General features: G+C 43.3%; 1 protein-coding gene across 1 annotated transcript in view; it reads left to right on the forward strand.

The window, feature by feature from the left end:
- NAAA (N-acylethanolamine acid amidase) overlaps positions 1-20,363 on the forward strand; it is a 158,860-nt gene that overhangs the window by 37,468 nt on the left and 101,029 nt on the right. The window contains exon 2 of the mRNA XM_030190650.1: positions 17,629-17,793. Within this exon, the coding sequence (XP_030046510.1) occupies positions 17,629-17,793 (165 nt within the window). The remainder of the gene's footprint in view (positions 1-17,628; positions 17,794-20,363) is intronic.

Below are 20,363 nucleotides of genomic sequence, written 5' to 3' on the forward strand. Positions count from 1 at the left end.
GTTTTTATTATACATTTTTCAAGGGGTGCATTTTTAATACCCCCCTTTTTTAGGTATGTATATACTATCTATAAATATATATATATTTAAACACGCTTGAGCAAGTGCATGCCAGACCATTTGACTTACATATGTTTATTTTTTTGAACAATACTTTATTCACCTCCCTTATGTATTTTTTGATTTTTAAATTATAGATTTTCTGTTGATGTATGTAACTGTATTAGGTTTATATTGTGATGATTTTCTATAATCAAATTAAGTTCAAATTGTATTGAATTCTATTATCATTTTTAATACTTTTTTTTTTTTTTTTAATTTTATTTTATTGAATTTTATAATACATTTAGTCATATAACTTAAATGTCGGAAAAAAGGGAATAAAAAATAACAAAATATTGCAAATCATGAAATAATCCAAGATACATTTAGACCACAATATACCAGGCAAGAAACAAGGAAAAAGAAAAAAGAAAATACAACAATAGTCTAAAGAGCGGTATCATGCAAATACCCGCAGCCGAATATCAGCGTGTCAAACCTATTGAACATTCAAGGTTGAATTTCTCTACTTTCTCTAGAATCAATAAAGACCTTCATTTTGTGGGGATCAAGAAACATATATATTACAGAGTCAATAGATATAATGCAACGACATGGAAATTTTAAAACAAATAGAGCACCTAAAGCGATAACTCTAGGTCTCAATCTCATAAATTCTCGTCTCCGCAATTGAGTTTCTTTATTTAAATCTGGATATATACGAACTTGTTCTCCAAGAAATTTCTCATTTAAATGTTTGAAATATAATTTGAAAATATTGTTTCTATCAAGTTCTATCGCAAATGATATCAAAAGGGTTGTCCTCTCCGTCACAGTGTCCAGTGAATTCTCCAAAAGAGCTGTTAAATTTTCAAGGTGATTTTGGGCAGCCAGGGGGTCCGGTTTCTTAATCCCAGTTAAGTAATAGGCCTTATTGATAGGTGGAAAAGCCTCTGCTGGAATTTTAAGTATTTCCTGAAAATATCTACGCAGCATATCTATAGGTGGAGTCAAAGGGGCTTTAGGAAAATTTATAAGCCGTAAGTTATTTTTTCTCCCCTGGTTATCCAAGTATTCTATTTTTCTCTTCAATATATCTCTGTCTTTAGAAACCTCTCCTGAGAACGACTGCAGAACAGAGATTTCAGCCTTTAAATTGTTAACTTGATTATCTTGAACTTGAATTTTCTCCAATAAGTTCTGCTGAGATAGTTTTAAATCCGAAATTTCTTTAGTAAAGGAATTAGTTACCTTTATTAGTAGAGAATTCATTCCCTGAAGCACGTCCCATAGGGAGTCCAAAGTGACAACAGCAGGTTTTCTCAACTCCAGACCTTGAATAGTAGCTGTTCCCGCAAGCGTGGGGGTCGAGGTGGTATAATCCCTCCAACTTTCCGTTGTTCCTTCTGCCGGGACAAATATCGCCGAGGTACCTCCTGGGGACGCTTGGTTATTCTCCTCTCCGGGAGTCGAACGAGGCGTTCCTGCCTCGGAGAAAAAGCTACTTCCGGGTCGCGGAGGTGCTGTGTTTTCGAGCGGGCTCAACGAGACCGCTCCTTCGCTGTGACCCAGAGAAACATCCGCGGGTCGATCCGAGGTGGGTAGTTGCATGGTTTGTGGGAGAATACCGAGTTGCTCCAGGGTTAGCTGCCGGGGAGCAGGAGTAGTTCCAGGTACCGAGGAGGACGTTCCCCTGGGCTTCCCCTTCCTCTTTCCCATAGCCTGGGATAGGAATAACTCGCCAGAGGGTTTCCCTGTGAAGTCGGAGCTCTCTCACGCTTCCGCTCTAATCCGCCATCTTGCCCGGAACTCAGAAAAAGTTAATTTTATCATTTTTAATACTTTTTTAATATGGTTTAAGTATTGTATGATCATTTAGTATTTATTTTATAGAGTGTCTAAATATGTTTTGACTTTTTATTTGTTCTTATATATGTAATTGATTTATATATAATGTTATTTTATGTATGTTTTGATTTTATGTTATAGTATTACCCCTGACGCAGCCTGAGGCGAAACGTGGCCATGTCGAGTATTGTTGTTTGCTTTTTGACCTTTGGGTCTTCCATTAAACTCCATTGTTTTATCATTCTGCTTTTTTAGTTCATATTGACAAAATGACAGACATAACCTCTATATGTTTCTTGGTAACATTTGATGTTAAATCTATGTTGATGTACACATCTATCCCTCAAGTGGAAGCGTTAAAAATTATTAAATATTTTCTTGATCAGACAGCAGTTGAGAACAAAGTTCCCTCTATATTCATCTTGGAGATGGTCACTTTCAGGCTTATTTTCGAAAGAGAAAATAAGAAGATGGGCGTCCTTCTCACAGGGTCGTCCAATTCGGTATAATCAAAAGCCGATTTTGGACATCCCCAACTGCTTTCCGTCGCAGGGATGGCCAAAATTCACGGGAGCGTGTTGGAGGCGTAGCAAAGGCGGGACTTGGGCGTGCCTAACACATGGACATCCTCGACCCATAACGGAAAAAAATGGCGTCCCTGACGAGCACTTGGATGACTTTACCTGGTCCTGTTTTTCTTACGACCAAGGGAAAGGGAAATGGGACTTGATATGCTGTCTTTCTGAGGTTTTTTGCAACTACATTCAAAGCGGTTTACATATATTCAGATACTTATTTTGTACCAGGGGCAATGGAGGGTTAAGTGACTTGCCCAGAGTCACAAGGAGCTGCAGTGGGAATCAAACTCATTTCCCCAGGATGCACTGGGCTATGGCTGGGTCCGCTATTTTGTGCAGGGCGGGCCCTGAGGCAGGATGGTGGGAGGTGTTGTTCCCGCTCTCCTGCCTCCATCTTTTTCTTGGTATGGAGAGTGGGGAGGGCGTCACTAGACCACCAGAGCCATTGTTCCTTTGGGAATGTCGGGAAGGAGCCTGAAGTCTAGAATCGCCTGCCTCTTTGATATGAGGAAGTATCTGGAATAAAATCCGCTCACTTTTTGGTCTGAAGGAACCATTTTGATTGCTTGAGCTTGCAACAATCTGTTTACTTCTAATTGCAGAAGATGTAAATGAGAATCCAATTTTTCTATTGTGCTGGACCATTGATTGGTGGATAATGATAGAAATTGATCCGGTAACACTTGTACAACCCAAAGCACCCACGAGTCGGTTGTAATAGTCCTCCAAACATTGCAAAAGTGTGACAAACGACCCCCTACTGGTAGATTATTCTGTAGGGAAATGTCAAAACCCAGAATTTGACTTTTGCTGATGAGGATTAACAGTTCTAGGCTGTTTCTTATCACGGGCAGCTTTAAATGAGAAAGATTGTTTCTGTCTGGACTGCTTATGCTGATAATTAGATTTCTGATAAGGATAAGAATGTTTATTAGTAAATCTAGATTTGGAGTTATAATAAGGCATACGTCTGTATGCAGTCTACGAACTTTTTAACTGATCGTCCTCCAAAGTGTCCAACGTTGTGCATTCTTCTTTGGCACCAAAAATGCTATCTCCAAGACATGGTAGATCAGCCACCTTTTCAAACAGATCATCTACAAGAGCAGAAGATCAAAGCCAAGCAATGCGCTGTGTAGCTATGGCTGGTTTCTCATGAGTATATTCTGCTGGAACAACTTGGCTAGCCCCTGGCCTGCAGGATCACTAGATCATGTTTCCTTTTCTCCTCTTGCCAGACAGCATTAGTGATAATGGGAGGGAAAGGAGGAGGAGTTTGAGCATAGGCGGTCGGTGACCCAACTGTTTGGGGAGGCTAAAGGGGGCGGGGTTAGGGGTGGGGCCATAGGTGGAGCTTAAATCCATAAATGTCTGATAACACACAGAAAAAATAAATAAAAATAGAAGTCAAAATTAATACCTTTTATTAAATTTAGATATTAGCTATGTATCATATGTCAAAGAATAAAGTGGTTGCTCAAAGCATATACTAACCACAATCGCTCAACTGCAAAACACTATGCACAACTTTGTGCAAAAACACACTCAGAACCTTACTGTACCATAAATATTACACTGGGCAGAACCTAATACACCAATATACCACCCATACGGAAAAAGCAGACAGTCAACAATATGAAACAAGGGATCATAATATCACAATTCTCATGTAGAGCCACAAAACACCCTAATTCATGTTTAATGTGGGATAAAATGCCATAAATAAGTAAAAAATATAAACTTTTAATTTTGAGCACCTGATTTTCAAAGTGGACATATTCCAAACACTATAATGAAATGATCTTTTCTACCTTTGTTGTCTGGTGACTGTTTTTCTGATCATGCTGGCCAAGTATCCGATTCTGCTGCTATCTGTCCTCTTAACTCCGTTTCCAGGGCTTCCTTTCCATTTATTTCTTTACTTTCTGCCTTTCTTCTTCATTTCTTGCCTTACATCCGTAAGTAAAAGCTGGGTCCTCTGCAGACTTGACTGTCCAGTGGATCCAGCTTCTGCCTATTTTCTCCATTGATGTGCAGGTTTTTTCCCTTTTCCCTCATCTTATCTCCTTCCTCTCTCTTCCCTCCCCTCCATCCATGCCCAGCATTTTTTCTCTCTCCCTTCCCCTCCATCCATGTGCATCTCCTTCCTGTCTTCCCTTCCCTCCATCCATGTCCAGCAACCCTCCTCTCTCCCCTGTCCTCCATCCATCCAAGTCCACCAACCCTCTCCCCTCTAGCCACCCACCCATGTCCAGCAAATCTTCTCTCCCCTGCCCTCCCCTCCACCCAAGTCCAGCAACCCTCCTCTCTCCCCAAGTCCAGCAACCCTGTTCTCTCCCCTGCCCTCCATCCACCCATGTCCAGCAACCCTGCTCTCCCCTCTAGCCACCCACCCATGTCCAGCAACCCTCCTCTCTCCCCTGCCATCCCCTCTATCCACCCACCCATGTCCAGCAACCCTCCTCTCTCCCCTGCCATCCCCTCTATCCACCCATTCCAGCAACCCTCCTCTCTCCCCTGCCATCCCCTCTATCCACCCATTCCAACAACCCTCCTCTCCCCTGCCATCCCCTCTATCCACCCACCCATGTCCAGCAACCCTCCTCTCTCCCCTGCCATCCCCTCTATCCACCCACCCATTCCAGCAACCCTCCTCTCCCCTGCCCTCCATGCACATCCAGCAATTCCTTTCTGTCCCCTGCCCCCCTCCATCCATACCCAGCCCGATTCTCCTCTCCCCTGCCTCCATCCATCTGGGCCAGCGGCGCCCTGGGTCTCCCCTTTCCCTCTCCTTGCTTACTATCTGCCCCGCGCCATCTTTAATTTACCTCTGCTCCGTCCCCAGCGTCAACTCAGCCGCATCATTTCAAAACCCGCCCTGCTGCCCGTCTCTATTCTCCCCTTGCTCCCTTCGCGACTTGATTCGTGCCGCAGACAGAGTCCTGCCTTCTGACATCATTTCCTCGAGGGCGGGACTCTGATGCGGCCAACGCTGGGGACGGAGCGGAGGTAAATTAAAGATGGCGCGGGGCAGATAGTAATTAACGGAAAGGGAGGGAAGGGGACACTCACGGGGCCACTCGCCCGGCTGGGGAGGCTTAGCCTCCCCAAGCCTCTTATACCGGGCGCCTATGAGTTTGAGGGTATTGTTAGGGTGATATGAGGATTCAAGTGGTGGGGGAGACAATCAATAGACATAGGGATTTCTTTTGAGGGGAAGATTATATTATTGGGACGGGGAGTCTTCCCCTAGGCTATCCAGCCCATTCTATATGTGTTGGTTCATGTGGTGGAATATGCCACCCAGAATCCATAATCAAAGCATACACCAGGGGTCCTCAAATCCAGTCCTTAAGGTCCACAACCCAGTCTGGTTTTCAGGATTTCCACAATGAATATGTATGAGATCTATTTGCATGCAATGGAAGCAGTGAGTGCAGATAGATCTCATATATATTCATTGTGGAAATCCTGAAAACCAGTCTGGGTTATATGTATTGTAATAAACCTGGTCGTTTGTTGGCACTTAAGTTGTGGCAACGTAGGTTTGACCGTACTATTTTGCGGATTGCCGATGATAAGGGTAGGCTTTTGACAACATCTTCCTTGATTCGGCAGAGGTTTCAGACTTTTTACCAAACTATACATGGCTGACCCTGCGTGCAACCTGGGGCCATAAATGATTTTTTGGCATCCCAAGGGCTTCCCTCTCTGACTGTGGAGCAAAGTGATATGTTGGACGGTTTTATCCAAGTGGACGAGGTAGTTAAGGTAATTAAGGACTTGCCTGCTGGGAAAGCTCCTGGGCTTGATGGGTTGCCAAACGAATTTTATAGAGCCTTTCGCGGGGAGCTTGCCCCACTTTTAGTGGAAATTTTGAATGCAGTGTGGGCCTGTGAAGCCTTACCGCCTTCCATGATGGAGGCTTGGATAGCTGTCATTTTAAAGCCTGGTTCTGATAAAGTGAATTGTGCTTCTTATCGCCCTATTTCGATCCTTAACTCAGATGTTAAAATTATAGCTAAAGTTTTGGCTAACCGTTTAGCTCGGGTGCTACCGAATCTTATTCATCCTGATCAGGTGGGTTTTGTCCTGCATCAGCACGCAAAGGATAATGTTCGCCGCATGGTAAATTTGTTACATGTTGCTAGAAAGACAGATATTTCCTTGTGTTTGTTGGGGTTGGATGCCGAAAAGGCATTTGATCGTGTGCATTGGCCTTTTCTGTTCAGTGTTTTAGAGCGCTTGGGGTTTGGTGATGGCTTCAGAAGTTGGATTCAGGCTCTTTACTGGTCCCCTACGGCTTGTGTGTGCATCAATGGTGGGAATTCTCTTGCGTTTCCTTTATCGAGGGGCACGTGGCAGGGGTGTCCCCTTTCTCCTATGCTGTTCGCCTTGGTCATGGAGCCTCTTGCTTGTGCTGTACGAGCCCATCTGGATATTTCAGGGATTACTATAGGGGATCAGGAGTACAAATTAGCGCTATTTGCGGATGATATTTTACTTTCTTTAACCAAACCTCTACTTTCAATGCCTAATTTAATCAGGCTCTTGGGTACTTATTCCTCTGCTTCGGGTTTTAAGCTGAATATGTCCAAGTCGGAGGCAATGGCTATTAATATTCCTGATCTTGTTTTACAGTCATTGCAAGCTAATTTTTCTTTTAAATGGGTAACCCGGGGAATTAAGTATTTGGGAGTTCTACTTTCAATGGATTTTTCAGACTTCTTTTCGATTAATTATCCTCCTCTTTTCGGGATATTTATAGAGACTTGGATTCTTGGGGTTCTATTGAGTTGTCCTGGTTTGGAAGGATTAGTACAGTGAAAATGAATGTACTTCCTCGCTTGTTGTATCTTTTTCAGGTTTTGTCTCTCCGCCTATCTCGCGAGTTTCTTTCGGGCTTACAGAATCGCTTGCTCAAATTTGTATGGTCGAATAAACGGCCACACCTTTTCCGCTCCCTGTTGTATGGTGATCCAAAATGTGGTGGATTAGGTGTGCCTAATCTTTTTTGGTATTATAAAGCGGCTCAAGCTGTGGCTGCTTTTGAATGGTTTCATGCTTCTTCTCAGAAACGGTGGGTAGGACTAGAGCAGGCTTCAATGGGCTCGTGTCCTTTACGTTCCTTAATATGGCTCCCACGGCGCTATCATTCTCTGCCTAGAATGATGTGTCCTTCTATCGTGACAACTTTATATTACTGGGATGGTTTATTTGACAAGCTGCATTTGGTTCTTTCTAGATTTACACCCTTGTTATATAATCCTATGTTTTCCCCAGGTCTTGGTTCGGGGCCATTTTCGCGTTGGTTTTTAGCGGGCTTAGAGACTTGGGGTCAATTTTTTGATGAGGAAAACTTTGTTTCTTTTCAAACCTTAGTTTACACTTACTTTATTTCTCCCATCGATACTTATGCTTATGTGCAAGTGAAGCATTTTCTAACTTCTAGTGCAATCAAGCCTCTGTTGACTAGGGAGGCTTCCTTTTTATAAAGTCTTTGTGAAGATTCTAGGATAATGCGGGGTCTTATCTCTTGTTTATATGCTTATTTGCGTGGTTTAGGGCAACCACCGGTTGAGCATCGTATGCATTGGCAGCGGGAGTTGGATTTGACTTTGGATGATGATGTCTGCACCAATTTGGAACATGCGTTATTAAGAACGTCTGTTTCTGTCCCTTTTAAAGAGAATGCAGTTAAAGTTTTACACCGGTGGTATTTGACTCCTGTTCGTAACATAGTAACATTGTAACATAGTAGATGACGGCAGAAAAAGACCTGCACGGTCCATCCAGTCTGCCCAACAAGATAAACTCACATGTGCTACTTTTTGTGTATACCTTACCTTGATTTGTACCTGTCCTTCTCAGGGCACAGACCGTATAAGTCTGCCCAGCACTATCCCCGCCTCTCAACCACCAGCTCCGCCTCCCACCACCGGTTCTGGCACAGACCGTATAAGTCTGCCCAGCACTATCCCCGCCTCCCAACCACCAGTCCCACCTCCCACCACCAGCTCTGGCACAGACCGTATAAGTCTGCCCAGCTCCATCCCCGCCTCCCGCCACTGGCTCTGCCACCCAATCTCGGCTAAGCTCCTTAGGATCCATTCCTTCTGAACAGGATTCCTTTATGTTTATCCCACGCATGTTTGAATTCCGTTACTGTTTTCGTTTCCACCACCTCCCGCGGGAGGGCATTCCAAGCATCCACTACTCTCTCAGTGAAAAAAATACTTCCTGACATTTTTCTTGATTCTGCCCCCCTTCAATCTCATTTCATGTCCTCTCGTTCTACCGCCTTCGCATCTCCGGAAAAGGTTCGTTTGCAGATTAATACCTTTCAAATATTTGAACGTCTGTATCATATCACCCCTGTTTCTCCTTTCCTCCAGAGTATACATGTTCAGGTCCGTTTGTCTGCATCATATGTTTCCAGCAGTCTCACCTTTATTCTGGAGGGGTTGTGGCCGGAAGGGTACTATGGGGCATATCTGGTGGACTTGTACTAAGGTACGAGCATTTTGGAAAGCAATTCAATATAGACTCCAGAAATGGCTTTTTAAATCAATTAAGTGGTCACTGGAATTTTTCTTGTTTCCTGGTGTACCCCCTGGTCTAACCACATCTCAGGGTATATTGGTTCGACATGCTATGTCAGCTGCTAGAGTCACTCTAGCTGCACATTGGAAGTGTCCGAAAGTTCCTTCTTTGATTTCATGGTTAAATAAGCTGTGGTACATTTGTGAAATGGAGAGATTGTGGGCTGTACGACATCAAACTTTGTCTAAGGGGGAGGCTATTTGGGAGCCTTTTGTAACACATTGCTCGTGTTAAGTTGTGGGGATGGATTGGGAAAAGAGGTGGGTTGTTTTTTTTTTTTTTTTTTTTGGAGGGGTAGGGTCTTACTTATAATAAAAATTTATGTTAAAATAAGGAAGATACTCTTTGGTATGTTTGGTTATTGTTAAAGAGATTTTCATATTGTTCTCTTTTTACAGCTGTTCAAAGATTTTGGCATATGATGATTTCTTTTATTGGAGAATTTTGCTATCACTTCTGTAGCATTTGACTATGATGTTGTACTTGTATTTCTTTGAACTACTGTTTTCTGTTATCTCTTTTTTATTCAATAAATACTTCTTAAAATTGAAAAAAAAATTAGATGAAATCAGTTGTGTGCAAACTTTGTTTTTGGTCTCTTCAATTTAACAAAAATGTGAAAAGGACCCAGTTAGATGTGATGCTGTATAATAACTAACTAAATGTAACTAATTGCTGTACTTAAGTAAAGGTTTGTTACTTTTACTTGTAAAGAAGTACAGAGTAACATTTTTTTTTACTTTTACTCTTACTAAAGTAATAATTTCACCAATTTTTACTACTTTTACTCAGCTACATCTGATGGTTACAGTTAAAAGTAAAAGCAAACGAAACAGCAAAACCAGGAACAGGATTAAACAGTGGATCATTTCATCTTAAATTTTGCTGTGCAGTGAATATAGCCTATAAGGACAGTGAAGTTGCCTGTGTTTGTTAAACTGGTTACTGGTCTCCAGCCAAACAGAACAGTAATGAGTTGGGTCCTTTTAAACCGGAGATGAAGCTTCAGCTAGTAGCAATTCTTGGTGAACAGACATGTGTACCACAACAGACTATACGTCATCCCATGGAAAATTTTTACATTGGGGTGACTGTCCACTGAAATTGGTAGGCCTTTAGAGAGGAAGCCTGCTTGTCTAGGCCTAAAGGGTTCCCGCACATTTAATGTTCTTACATCAGTTCTCAAAGATATTTTAAACAGAGTTTGCCATCAGACAAAAAATTGTTAGGACAGACAGATTCTAACTTTGTGAAAGCTGTCTCTGTAATTAGACAGCATGATGGTAACGAAGATGAAGATGCAAGTGATGAATTAGCACTACTTCTAATGCAGATGATAATGACAACAATAAAATATTCTTTGCTATATGGAAGTCAAGTTTGTTAGAGATTCCCTTAATCAAACCTGCAGACCCAGTCAGAAGACATTGGTAATATTTGCAACCTGACCTGATTTGAAGGAACTTTTTGTCAGAGTGAACAATCCACTTTCTGCTAGTACAGTTGTTGAACCTTTTTAGCTATGCTGGGTTAATGACTCACAAGCCTAGTCCCATGAGTGATAGTCATTTTCAAAAATGTAGTTGTACTAAAAGCAGTGCTTTTTTGTAGAAAAAAAGGTATCAGTACTCATACAGGGCCCTTAAGGGTGGGGTCACTATCTATGGCTCCACCCCCACAGTAGCCACACCCATTTTACTAGCTATTGAGCATATAAAAAGGCATCATTGAAAATAGTACTGTTACCACCCCTCTCGGCTGGACTGTAGTGATGTGCTCCCAGATACCTGATGGTTGTAGTCGTGGCGAATATCCAGGGAATACACACTCACAGCCGAGGGAGTGGAACAAATAAACTAACCTCGTCCTTTACTCTCAAAGAATAAAGGAGGAAAAGAAGCTAAATTTAGGATTTGTTCCTGAACTGGAAGAACCGCACTTTCAGATTTACAAATTATCTTTTTCTTTATTGAATACAAATGCAAGTAAATTTTCATTCAAATAAACTCAAATTCACAATTAGTGTGAGGCTTAATAGAACTGCAATAACATATTCAACATTCAAATGTAGAACTAGATGTATACCCTTAACTTTGTTTCATCTAAAAAGGCAGAAAAGAACCTTTTCAGATAAGTATTTAAATTGTCTTTTATCAAAATCAGATATTTGTGGTTATTCTCTTTCCTGATGTAAAAATTGGTCTCTTTGTGTGCACTATTGGTGTTTTTGCAGGGATCTCATGGATTTTTAATATCTGATGGTCTGTTCCTTTGTTTTCCCTTAAAATGTTGTGAAAAAAATTATATATTCTGTTCAACACCCTTGGCAATGTCACTTAGCTGTAGTTGAATTTACTTAGATGATGTCTTTCTTGCGTTGGAGCTCATCTGGAAATCCTTCAGCGGATGATCTACAGAATTCTTCTTCCTAAAACCTCACTTATAAAGAAAATAAATGCAGGCAAAGCCCTTAAAACTCCCTGCTTGTCCAGTTACTGACTCCACTTTGGTGACAATTAATCAGTTCTCAATACTGTGGCCACACTCTCTAATTGAAATAAAATAAGTTAAAGGTTTTCTCACTACAAAACCTATTTCTCACTGTTGATTCCATGTTCTAAAATCCAGCAGGCTTCACACTGCATTCAGAGATCTCACACAGGAACCCATTCCATATTCAAATGGTGATTCAACATTGCATCTCACAGACTTCACATAACATTTCCCTGCATAGCTATCAGATCAATCTGGAGAATACAGCACACTCAGACAACAGCAGTGCTGGATTTTCTTTAATCTGCAGTCTGATTCCAAACCCTGTACTGAACTCAGAACTCTCACCAACAACACACCTTTCCCACAGACACAGCTTAATGGCTTCTTTTTCCAAATATCAACTTCACTTCTCAGTCCTTCCCCTGTGTCATACTTAAAATCCTTACACACTTTTTCCTGACACCCTTAAAGGCTTTATCATTTAGTACAATTCCCACCACAAATCAAAGCCTCTCTCACTCTAAAATGCTAAATCACTGATCTCTGGAAATTCAGGGCTATACTGGAACATTCACTCAGCTCACTTTCAATATCAAAGTACCCTTTTTCAATGTCACTTATTTCACAAACTCATAAAATATACTTTTATTCCTCTTACATTTCACACACTCAGCATACGTTTCTCTCCAAGTCATTCCCTGCTCTGGTCTTCAGTTCACTCAGCAGTCTCCCTGGCAACTCGCCCCCACTAGAGGAACAACTGACATCACTCAACCAGTGTTGCCAGGTGGGCGGTTTTCCGCGACCCGCCGCGGGAAATTTTTGCCCGCGGCAGGTCGCGGTTTTTTGGGCTTCTTTTTTTTATTTTCCGTGGTTTTTTGGGCGGTTTTTTCGGCCGCGGGGGGCGGGGTTAGTGACGTTCTGGGCGGGGCCGATGACGGGGGAGGCGGGGCCGGTGACGGGGGAGGCGGGGCCGGTGATGGCGGGGGCGGGGTTGATGACGGCGGGGGTGGGGTGTCAGGGGCGGGGTTTGAGTTTGGGCGGGTTTTGGGCTGTTTTTAGGCTGGATTGGGTGGGAAAAAAATTTTCCACCTGGCAACCCTGCACTCAACCAATCAGCTTGTCAGCTAAAGACAGGTTTTTTTTTCTCTGATCTGTTTAGAATCTTGGCTGTCCCTTCCCCCCATAAAAGTAAATGCAAAACTTCCTATACAGAGAATTTTAAAGTCAAATTTTAACCTGACTTGTACCCAAAACAGCAAGGAACATTTTATAGTACAATCCCCACTTAATCGTAGTTTATTTCTTGAAAAATAAAATCATATTTAAGAAACATCTCACACCTTCTTCACCTAACTCCATTAATAATTTCCAAACTAACTTTAAACCTTTTCCAGCCAGCAGCATCCATCAAAACCCTGGAACAGCCCCCCCAGAGCCCCAGAAAAAAACATTTAATATATGTTACCATATATTACAGTACACCACTCCCTAGGTCCAACAAAAGAGCCCCTAAGAGTGACCATAAATTAATAAAATATGTAGATAAAATTAAACTGAACCCCCCCCCCCCCCCCAAAAAAAAAAAAAACAGACTGGCACGCAGAACACCAGAAAAGCAAAAATATTTTTCTCCTCCCCCCATACTGTTATAAAGATAGCAGACGTAAATTTCAAAAGCTGACATTCAATTCACTACATTGCAAATTAACAAATACAAATGAAACAAAAAATTAACACAGCTATCACACTACTTTATCTTAAACTTAAAATAAAATTCTTTTTTTCTACCTTTGTTGTCTGGCCACGTACTTTTTTTCAATTCTGTTGGTCCCAATTTCTGGTTTCTACTTTCCCCGTCTTAACTTTATTGCCAGGATTTCCTGTTTGTCATTTTTCTCTTCTTTTCCTTTCAGCTTTCTTCGATTTTATTTTCTGCCTTGTCCGCATTTAGTTCTTTCTTACTATCCAATCTTCAATTTCCCTCTTTTGACTATGTCTACCTATAGCTTGCCACTCTCTCTTCCCCAGTTCCATCAAGCATTTCCCCCTCTTCTCCCCACTTCCATCCAGCATTGCCGCCCTCTCCTCCCCACTTCTATCCAGCATCGCCCTACTCTCCTTCCCTTATCCATCCAGCAATGGCCCCCTTTTGGTCCCCTTTCTCTCCTCCCCACTTCCATCCAGCATTTCTCCCTTTTTCCTCTCTCTCCCCATCTGGCATAGCTCCCTTTTTCCCCTCTCTCCCCATCCAGCATTTCTCCCCTTGCCCCTCTCTCTCTCCATCCGGCATTTGTCCCCTTGCCTCTTCTCTCTCCATCTGGCATTTCTCCCCTTGCCCCTCTCTCTCTCCATCCGGCATTTGTCCCCTTGCCTCTTCTCTCTCCATCTGGCATTTCTCCCCTTGCCCTCTCTGTCCCATCCAGCATCTCTCTTGCGGCCGCTGCTGCTTCTCCCAACAAGCAGCAGCGGCAGGCAAATCAAGGAGTAAAAGGTACAGGCCCACAGTGCTTGGATGTGCACTGTCAGCTCTGCTGATCCCCTGCCCCTCTGACATCAACTTCCTGTTCTGGGGCAGGGGATCGGCAGAACCGACAGCGTGCGTCCTAGCACTGCAGCCCCCATGCTTCCTATGCCTTGCTTTGCCTGCTGCTGCTGCTCATTGGGAAAAAAAAGGGTGCCGGTATGCCGTACCAGTGCATACAGGCACAAAAAAAGCCCTGACTAAAAGTGAAGTGGATCGAATTGTAGAGCAAAAAATGTTGTTGGGATAAAAACATTCATAATAATTGTATTATTGTAGTTGTGGTACTTTTACTTTTTACTCAGAAAGTATTATATGAGGCAATGACTCTTACTTTCACTTAAGTGATATTTTTTAAATGTGTTCTTCACTGTACTTTTACTTAAGTACTTTGACATCTACTGGCTCGATTCTGAGGGAGCTGTGGGCAGTGACTCTCAGTAAATATTGTCCATGGACTAGATGGAAGGCTTGAGGAGGATTAAATCCTCTAGGCAGCCATAAACTGAGGTCAACAACATCATTCTTCTGCTCTAAATGAATGAGAGCAAACGGTGAAGATTCCAGATGGGCTGAAAACTTGAGGATCAACTCCAGACTAGGGGCGTAGCCAGACACCCAGTTTTGGGTGGGCCTGGGCCCAACATGGGCGGGCAGAAGAACTGTGCCTTGTTCCACAAGTGATTTGGTCTCTCCCTCTCTTGCCTGCATGCCATATGGAGGGGCATAATCGAACGGAAACGCGTTTATCTCCGAGAACGGGTCTGTGAAGGGGCGGGCCAAACTGTATTTTCGAAAAAATGGACGTTTTTGAGCTGGGCGTTTGTTTTTTTTTAGCGATAATGGAAACTAAAAACGCCCAGCTCAAAAACGTCCTAATCCGAGCCATTTGGTCGTGGGAGGGGCCAGGATTGGTAGTACACGCGCCCCCCTGATATGCCAGGACACCAACTGGGCACCCTACATGCATAGCTCCCTTACCACGGGTGCTGAGCTCCCAACCCCCTCCCCCAAAACCCACTACTCACAAATGTACAGCACTACCATAGCTCTTAGGGGTGAAGGGGGCACCTACATGTGGGTACAGTGGATTTTTGAGGCCTCCCATTTACCAGCACAAGTGTTACAGGTAGGGGGGGATGGGCCTGGGTCCACCTGGCTGAATTGCACTGCGGTACCCACTAAAAGTGCTCCAGGGACCTGCATACACGCAGGACTCTAGGACTTGTTGCTGCTGTATAACTTTGGCACACCAGTTTACACCTGAAGACTAATCTCTCCGAAAACGTCCTTTATTGGAATAACCGCGTTTGCAGATCAGAGGTTCTGCCCCACCACTGGCAACGAGTCTCCCTGGTAGTGAGATTAGCAGGTCAGAGCTGGTAGAATGCTGTACAATGCCCTCTTTCAGCCACATTCAAGGTAAGAACTAAGTTCTCTAACGTGGCTAACACATGGAAGGGATCTAAAACTGGCTTACAAAAATGGCCACTACCTCATGGACTACCGGAAACACAACAGGGCACACTCTGACCCAGTAGGCAGGGGGAAAAGCACCATGGGAGAACAGCCTACCAACTACCAACATCGTGAGACTGTAACACAAAATAATGAAATCACGGAGCCCAATACCCTACACCCACCACAATGCAATGCTGATGTGACCCTGTGGTGCACCCGAGAGCCACATCTGACCCAGGGAAAGGCTGTGAGAGGATCAAACATATTCTGCTGTCATGGAGGTGGGTACAGCATTTGAGGCTGGCATAGAGGCTGGAAAAAAAGTTTTTAAAGTGGGTTTTTTTTGGTGGGAGGGGGTTAGTGACCACTGGGGGAGTCCGGGGAGGTCATCCTCGATTCCCTTCAGTGGTCATCTGGGCAGTTGGGGTACTTTTTTGGGACTTGTTTGTGAAAAAAAGAGTAAAAAAAAAAGTGACCCAAAATCGCGGTAAAAACGCCTTTTTTTTTTCCGATTATCAGCTAAAGACGCCCATCTCTCATCTCTCCTCGGCTGATAACCATGCCCCAGTCCCGCCTCCGACACGCCTCCGTCAACTTTATTTGTTTCCGCGACGGAGTGCAGTTGGAAACGCTCAAAATCGGCTTTCGATTATACCGATTTGGGCGCCTTTGCGAGAAAAACGCCCATCTCCTGATTTGGGTCGAAATATAGGCGTTTTTCTCTTTCGATTATAAGTTGGATGGTCTCTCAAATATCCCCCCCCCCCCCCCCAGCATACCTTTTAAATAGCAGATTTTCAGCGGCAGCAAGCAGCAACTAATACATACTGCTCATGTTGGCCCTCGGGCAAATTCCGGTTTCCGCATAGATGGGAATACATCCGAGGAAAGGCTGTGGGGCCGGTGCAAGCAGTATGTATCAGCCGCTGCTCGCTGCTATTTACAAGGTATACAGGAGGGACAGTTTTTGGGAGTTTTGGGCTGGTGGGGCTTGGGGATCCCTGCCAGTCACATCATAGGTGTGTTGCTACTGGGTGGGCTTTAGCCCAAATTAGGTGGGCCTGGGCCCACCCTTGGCTGCGTCACTGCTCCAGACCAAACACAAACAAAATTTCTGGTAACTCAAATCCACATAAATCAAAATTGCATATTTGTAGATTTTCTTATGATGAGCAAAAAAAGGGGTCCTTTTACTAAGCTGTGTGCGCTGACCGATTAGCATGTGGTTATTAATAAGAAAAATGGAAAATGGAGCCATTTTACCTCTGCATGAAGGGCGGCCCTTTTACAAAAGTGCGGTAGGGTTACCTCATGGGTAGCGCACGCCAAATCAGCCCTACCGCCAGTGTAGCACAGGAGCCCAGCAGTAATTCCGAAGTTGGCTTGTGCAGTTTCCCATGGTAGAAAATAATTATCTATTTTCTACTGCAGGGCCGTTCCCGTCAGTAACCGGCAGCACGGCCACATTGCCGATTACTGCAGGGTTAGCGTGTGTGAGTCCTTACTTCCAAGTAAATAGGAGGCAATAAGGGTTCATGTGGTAAATAGCCAGGCACTAATTTTTGGACTTAGTGCCTGGCCGTTATTGCCATAAGTAGACATTCAGCTTTTTGCAGACGCACTAACAGGTGGCCTGAGCGCATGGGAAAATCACCTACTAAAAGTAGCGCAGGCCACTTTTTAGCTCATCTTTGAAAAGGGCCCCTAAAAGTTGCTTCAGTGCATGGCTTGGTAAAAGGGCTCCTAAGAATCTTTAAATGCTGTTTTCAATTTCACGTGTCTTTAGACATTAAGGGCCCTGTTTACTAAGGTGCATTAGTGTTTTTAGCGCGCCTACACTTAACGCGCACGCTAACCATGTAGGCGCCTATAGGGATATTGTAGGCATGTACATGGTTAACGCGTGTTAAAAATGTTAATGCACCTATAACACTGCTTAGTAAACAGGGCCCTTACTTGTAGGGATTCATTGGGTTTCCTCCTAACTTTGGGGAATGAATTATCAGGTATATTTAGGACTATGTCTGGGAAGCAGATGGACTAATTACAAGACGCTATGTTGAATTTTGATTTTAGTGCATTAGTACCTGAATGGATACATCCTATAATACGATCACTGGCAGAAGAGTTGGAGCGTTTCATCCACAAGGATTATGCAGAAGAAATTCGGGGTCTATCTAGAGCTTTAGGAGTCAGTGTTGGTGACGCATTTCTCCTTAACCTGTGCTATGAAGTCACCACGTAAGTAGCTGACTTTTGTTTGTGGAAAAGAAAAAAGGTTTTAAAAAAATATATATTTTTTTTAAACAGAGGTGTTAATGCTGATGTCTGATTGCAGAACCTCTGCTCTGCACCATATTGCCAGTTTAATTTAGCCTTAACCCATCGGGGAGCAGAGAGGAGTAGGGGTGTGTAAGTTTCATATTCCCTAATACTCTTGAAAGCAGAATCCAAAATGCCTTAACCTAGTCCAATAGAAAGGTATCACCCACAACTTTTTGATGTCCTTTCTTCTCCTTTTTTCCATTAGGGGACATTGAAATAAACTTCTTCTGCATATTTCAGCACACTGAGTCCATTAGCGTTGTTTGACACAGGGATACTTTTTTAGTAAATGTATAAACTGCCTTTACAGAGCTGCCAAGGGTGACCAGTTCTCAAATGGGAAATTTTTCATTGCATGCCCTGTGTCCTCTCCAGCCCTTGCCACACCCTCTGCCTTTCCTTCACACCTCACTACTGTCATTTCCAATTGATGATCTCATGTATTGCAGATCAGCAGGAGAACATTCCAGTTTGCAGAGCTCTTACACTACCTCCTTGCTGTGTTGGTTAGAGTTTTAGCTGCAGCAGGATGTTGTATTGTGTGGGACTTTGTCACACAGGAGATGGATTCCTGAAGGGCAAGACTCCAACTCAATGCAGGAGACTTGGCAGGTCTGTTAAAAATGTGAGACTGTTTGAGATGGTTAGTTTGGAGGTACTGAAGCTCCTCTGCTTCTGATAAGGAAAATGCAGTAGATTTGGGGTATTTGCTCAAGGCCTATGTATCCCAGTCAGAGCAGCAGCTTAAAGCACTGTCCCATTCAGCCTGCATGCTGTCCAGGTGGCCTTGCACCATCCTAATATAAGGATTCCTGTTTAGGAAACCCATGTGGGAGGGAGGACCACTGTGGAGCTTGTGAGCACTCCTGTGCTCTCTGGCTTAGACTGCAATGGGCAGCACAGTAAGGATTAGATTCAGTAAGTGGTGCTCAAATTTGGGCGTTGAAAAAAAATGCGCACTGAGCACTATTCTATAAATGGCACTCCGAGTTGGATGCTGTTTATTGAATAGCGCGTAGCGTTGGGATCTGTGCCCAGCTGAAACCTGGTATAAATACTGGTACACAAGTTAGGCTCAGATTTCCCGAATTCCATAATACTGCACGCATCTTTAGTGAATGCCCTGGACCCTCTCATGGCCCTCCCATGGCCACGTCCCCTTTTCAGTTGCATGCTAAAAGATTTGTGCACATATCCTTATAGAATAGTGCTTAGCAAGATGCGCAGCAAATCCAAATTGTTGCAAATGAGTGCCGATAATTGATTGTTAGCGCCCAATCATTAGTGCTGATTGGCTTGTTAGACAATTGCGTGTGCATCTCAGAATAGCACTCACTTCTGCATGCGGAAATTTGGATGCATTTATAGAATTCCCCTGTAAGTGTTGGTACATGGAGCAGGTAGCAGAGCTGCTTAGCAGAATCTACCTAACTTATAAGTATTGCCACAATGAGACAGACCAAAGGTCCATCAAGCCCAGTATCCTGTTTCCAACAGTGGCCAATCCAGGTCACAAATACCTGGCAAGATTCCAAAAAAGTTCAGTACATTTTATGCTGCTTATTCCAGAAATAAGCAGTGGATTTTCCCCAAGTCATTTTAATAATGGTCTATGGACTTTTCCTTTAGGAAGCCGTCCAGACCTTTTTTTTAAACCCCGCTAAGCTAACCGCCTTTACCACATTCTCTGGCAACGAATTCCAGAGTTTAATTACACGTTGAGTGAAGAAAATCTTTCTCCGATTCATTTTAGATTTACTACTTTGTAGCTTCATCGCATACCCCCTAGTCCAAGACTCAGAAGGATGAGGATCTCTTCTGGAGAAAAACACACATAAACACAATCAATAAACATGAGCGAACAACATACACCACGAGAGGAAAAACAGACCCCACAACATTCTGGCAACAGATCTACCAGAACGAATGGACAACAAGTGCTAGCACCATCCAATTCCTCCAAGAATGGGACGATCTATGCACAACAACATTAGACAAAATCGCACCAATCCAAACTAGAACATCACACAGGAAAAAAGCAAATCCATGGTTCAACGAAGAGCTGAAAAAACTTAAAACACAAGTCAGGAAACTAGAACGCGCATGGAACAAAAAGAGAGATGAACAAACACTAAATGCTTGGAAACTACTTCGGAGGAAATACAAATACACCATAAGACAGACTAAAAGATCACACTACAAACAATAATAGGACCAAACTACAATGACACACATAAACTCTTCTACCTTGTGAACAAACTTCTAGACACCACACCAGTTACAAACAACAGCAAAGATATACCAGATGTTGACAACCTTGCGAAATACTTCAAAGAGAAAATCATACAACTACGACTTAAAATACCCACCAGCCCTATCGAACACGTCACACTTCTAGACTGCCTAGACCCAGAAGCCGGAACATACCCAGCAGACAGAACCTGGACCGACTTCGAGTTAATATCAGAAGATCTCATCTCGAAAAC

The sequence above is a fragment of the Microcaecilia unicolor genome, chromosome 2 (assembly GCF_901765095.1).
Source record: "Microcaecilia unicolor chromosome 2, aMicUni1.1, whole genome shotgun sequence".
NCBI classification, from domain to species: domain Eukaryota; kingdom Metazoa; phylum Chordata; class Amphibia; order Gymnophiona; family Siphonopidae; genus Microcaecilia; species Microcaecilia unicolor.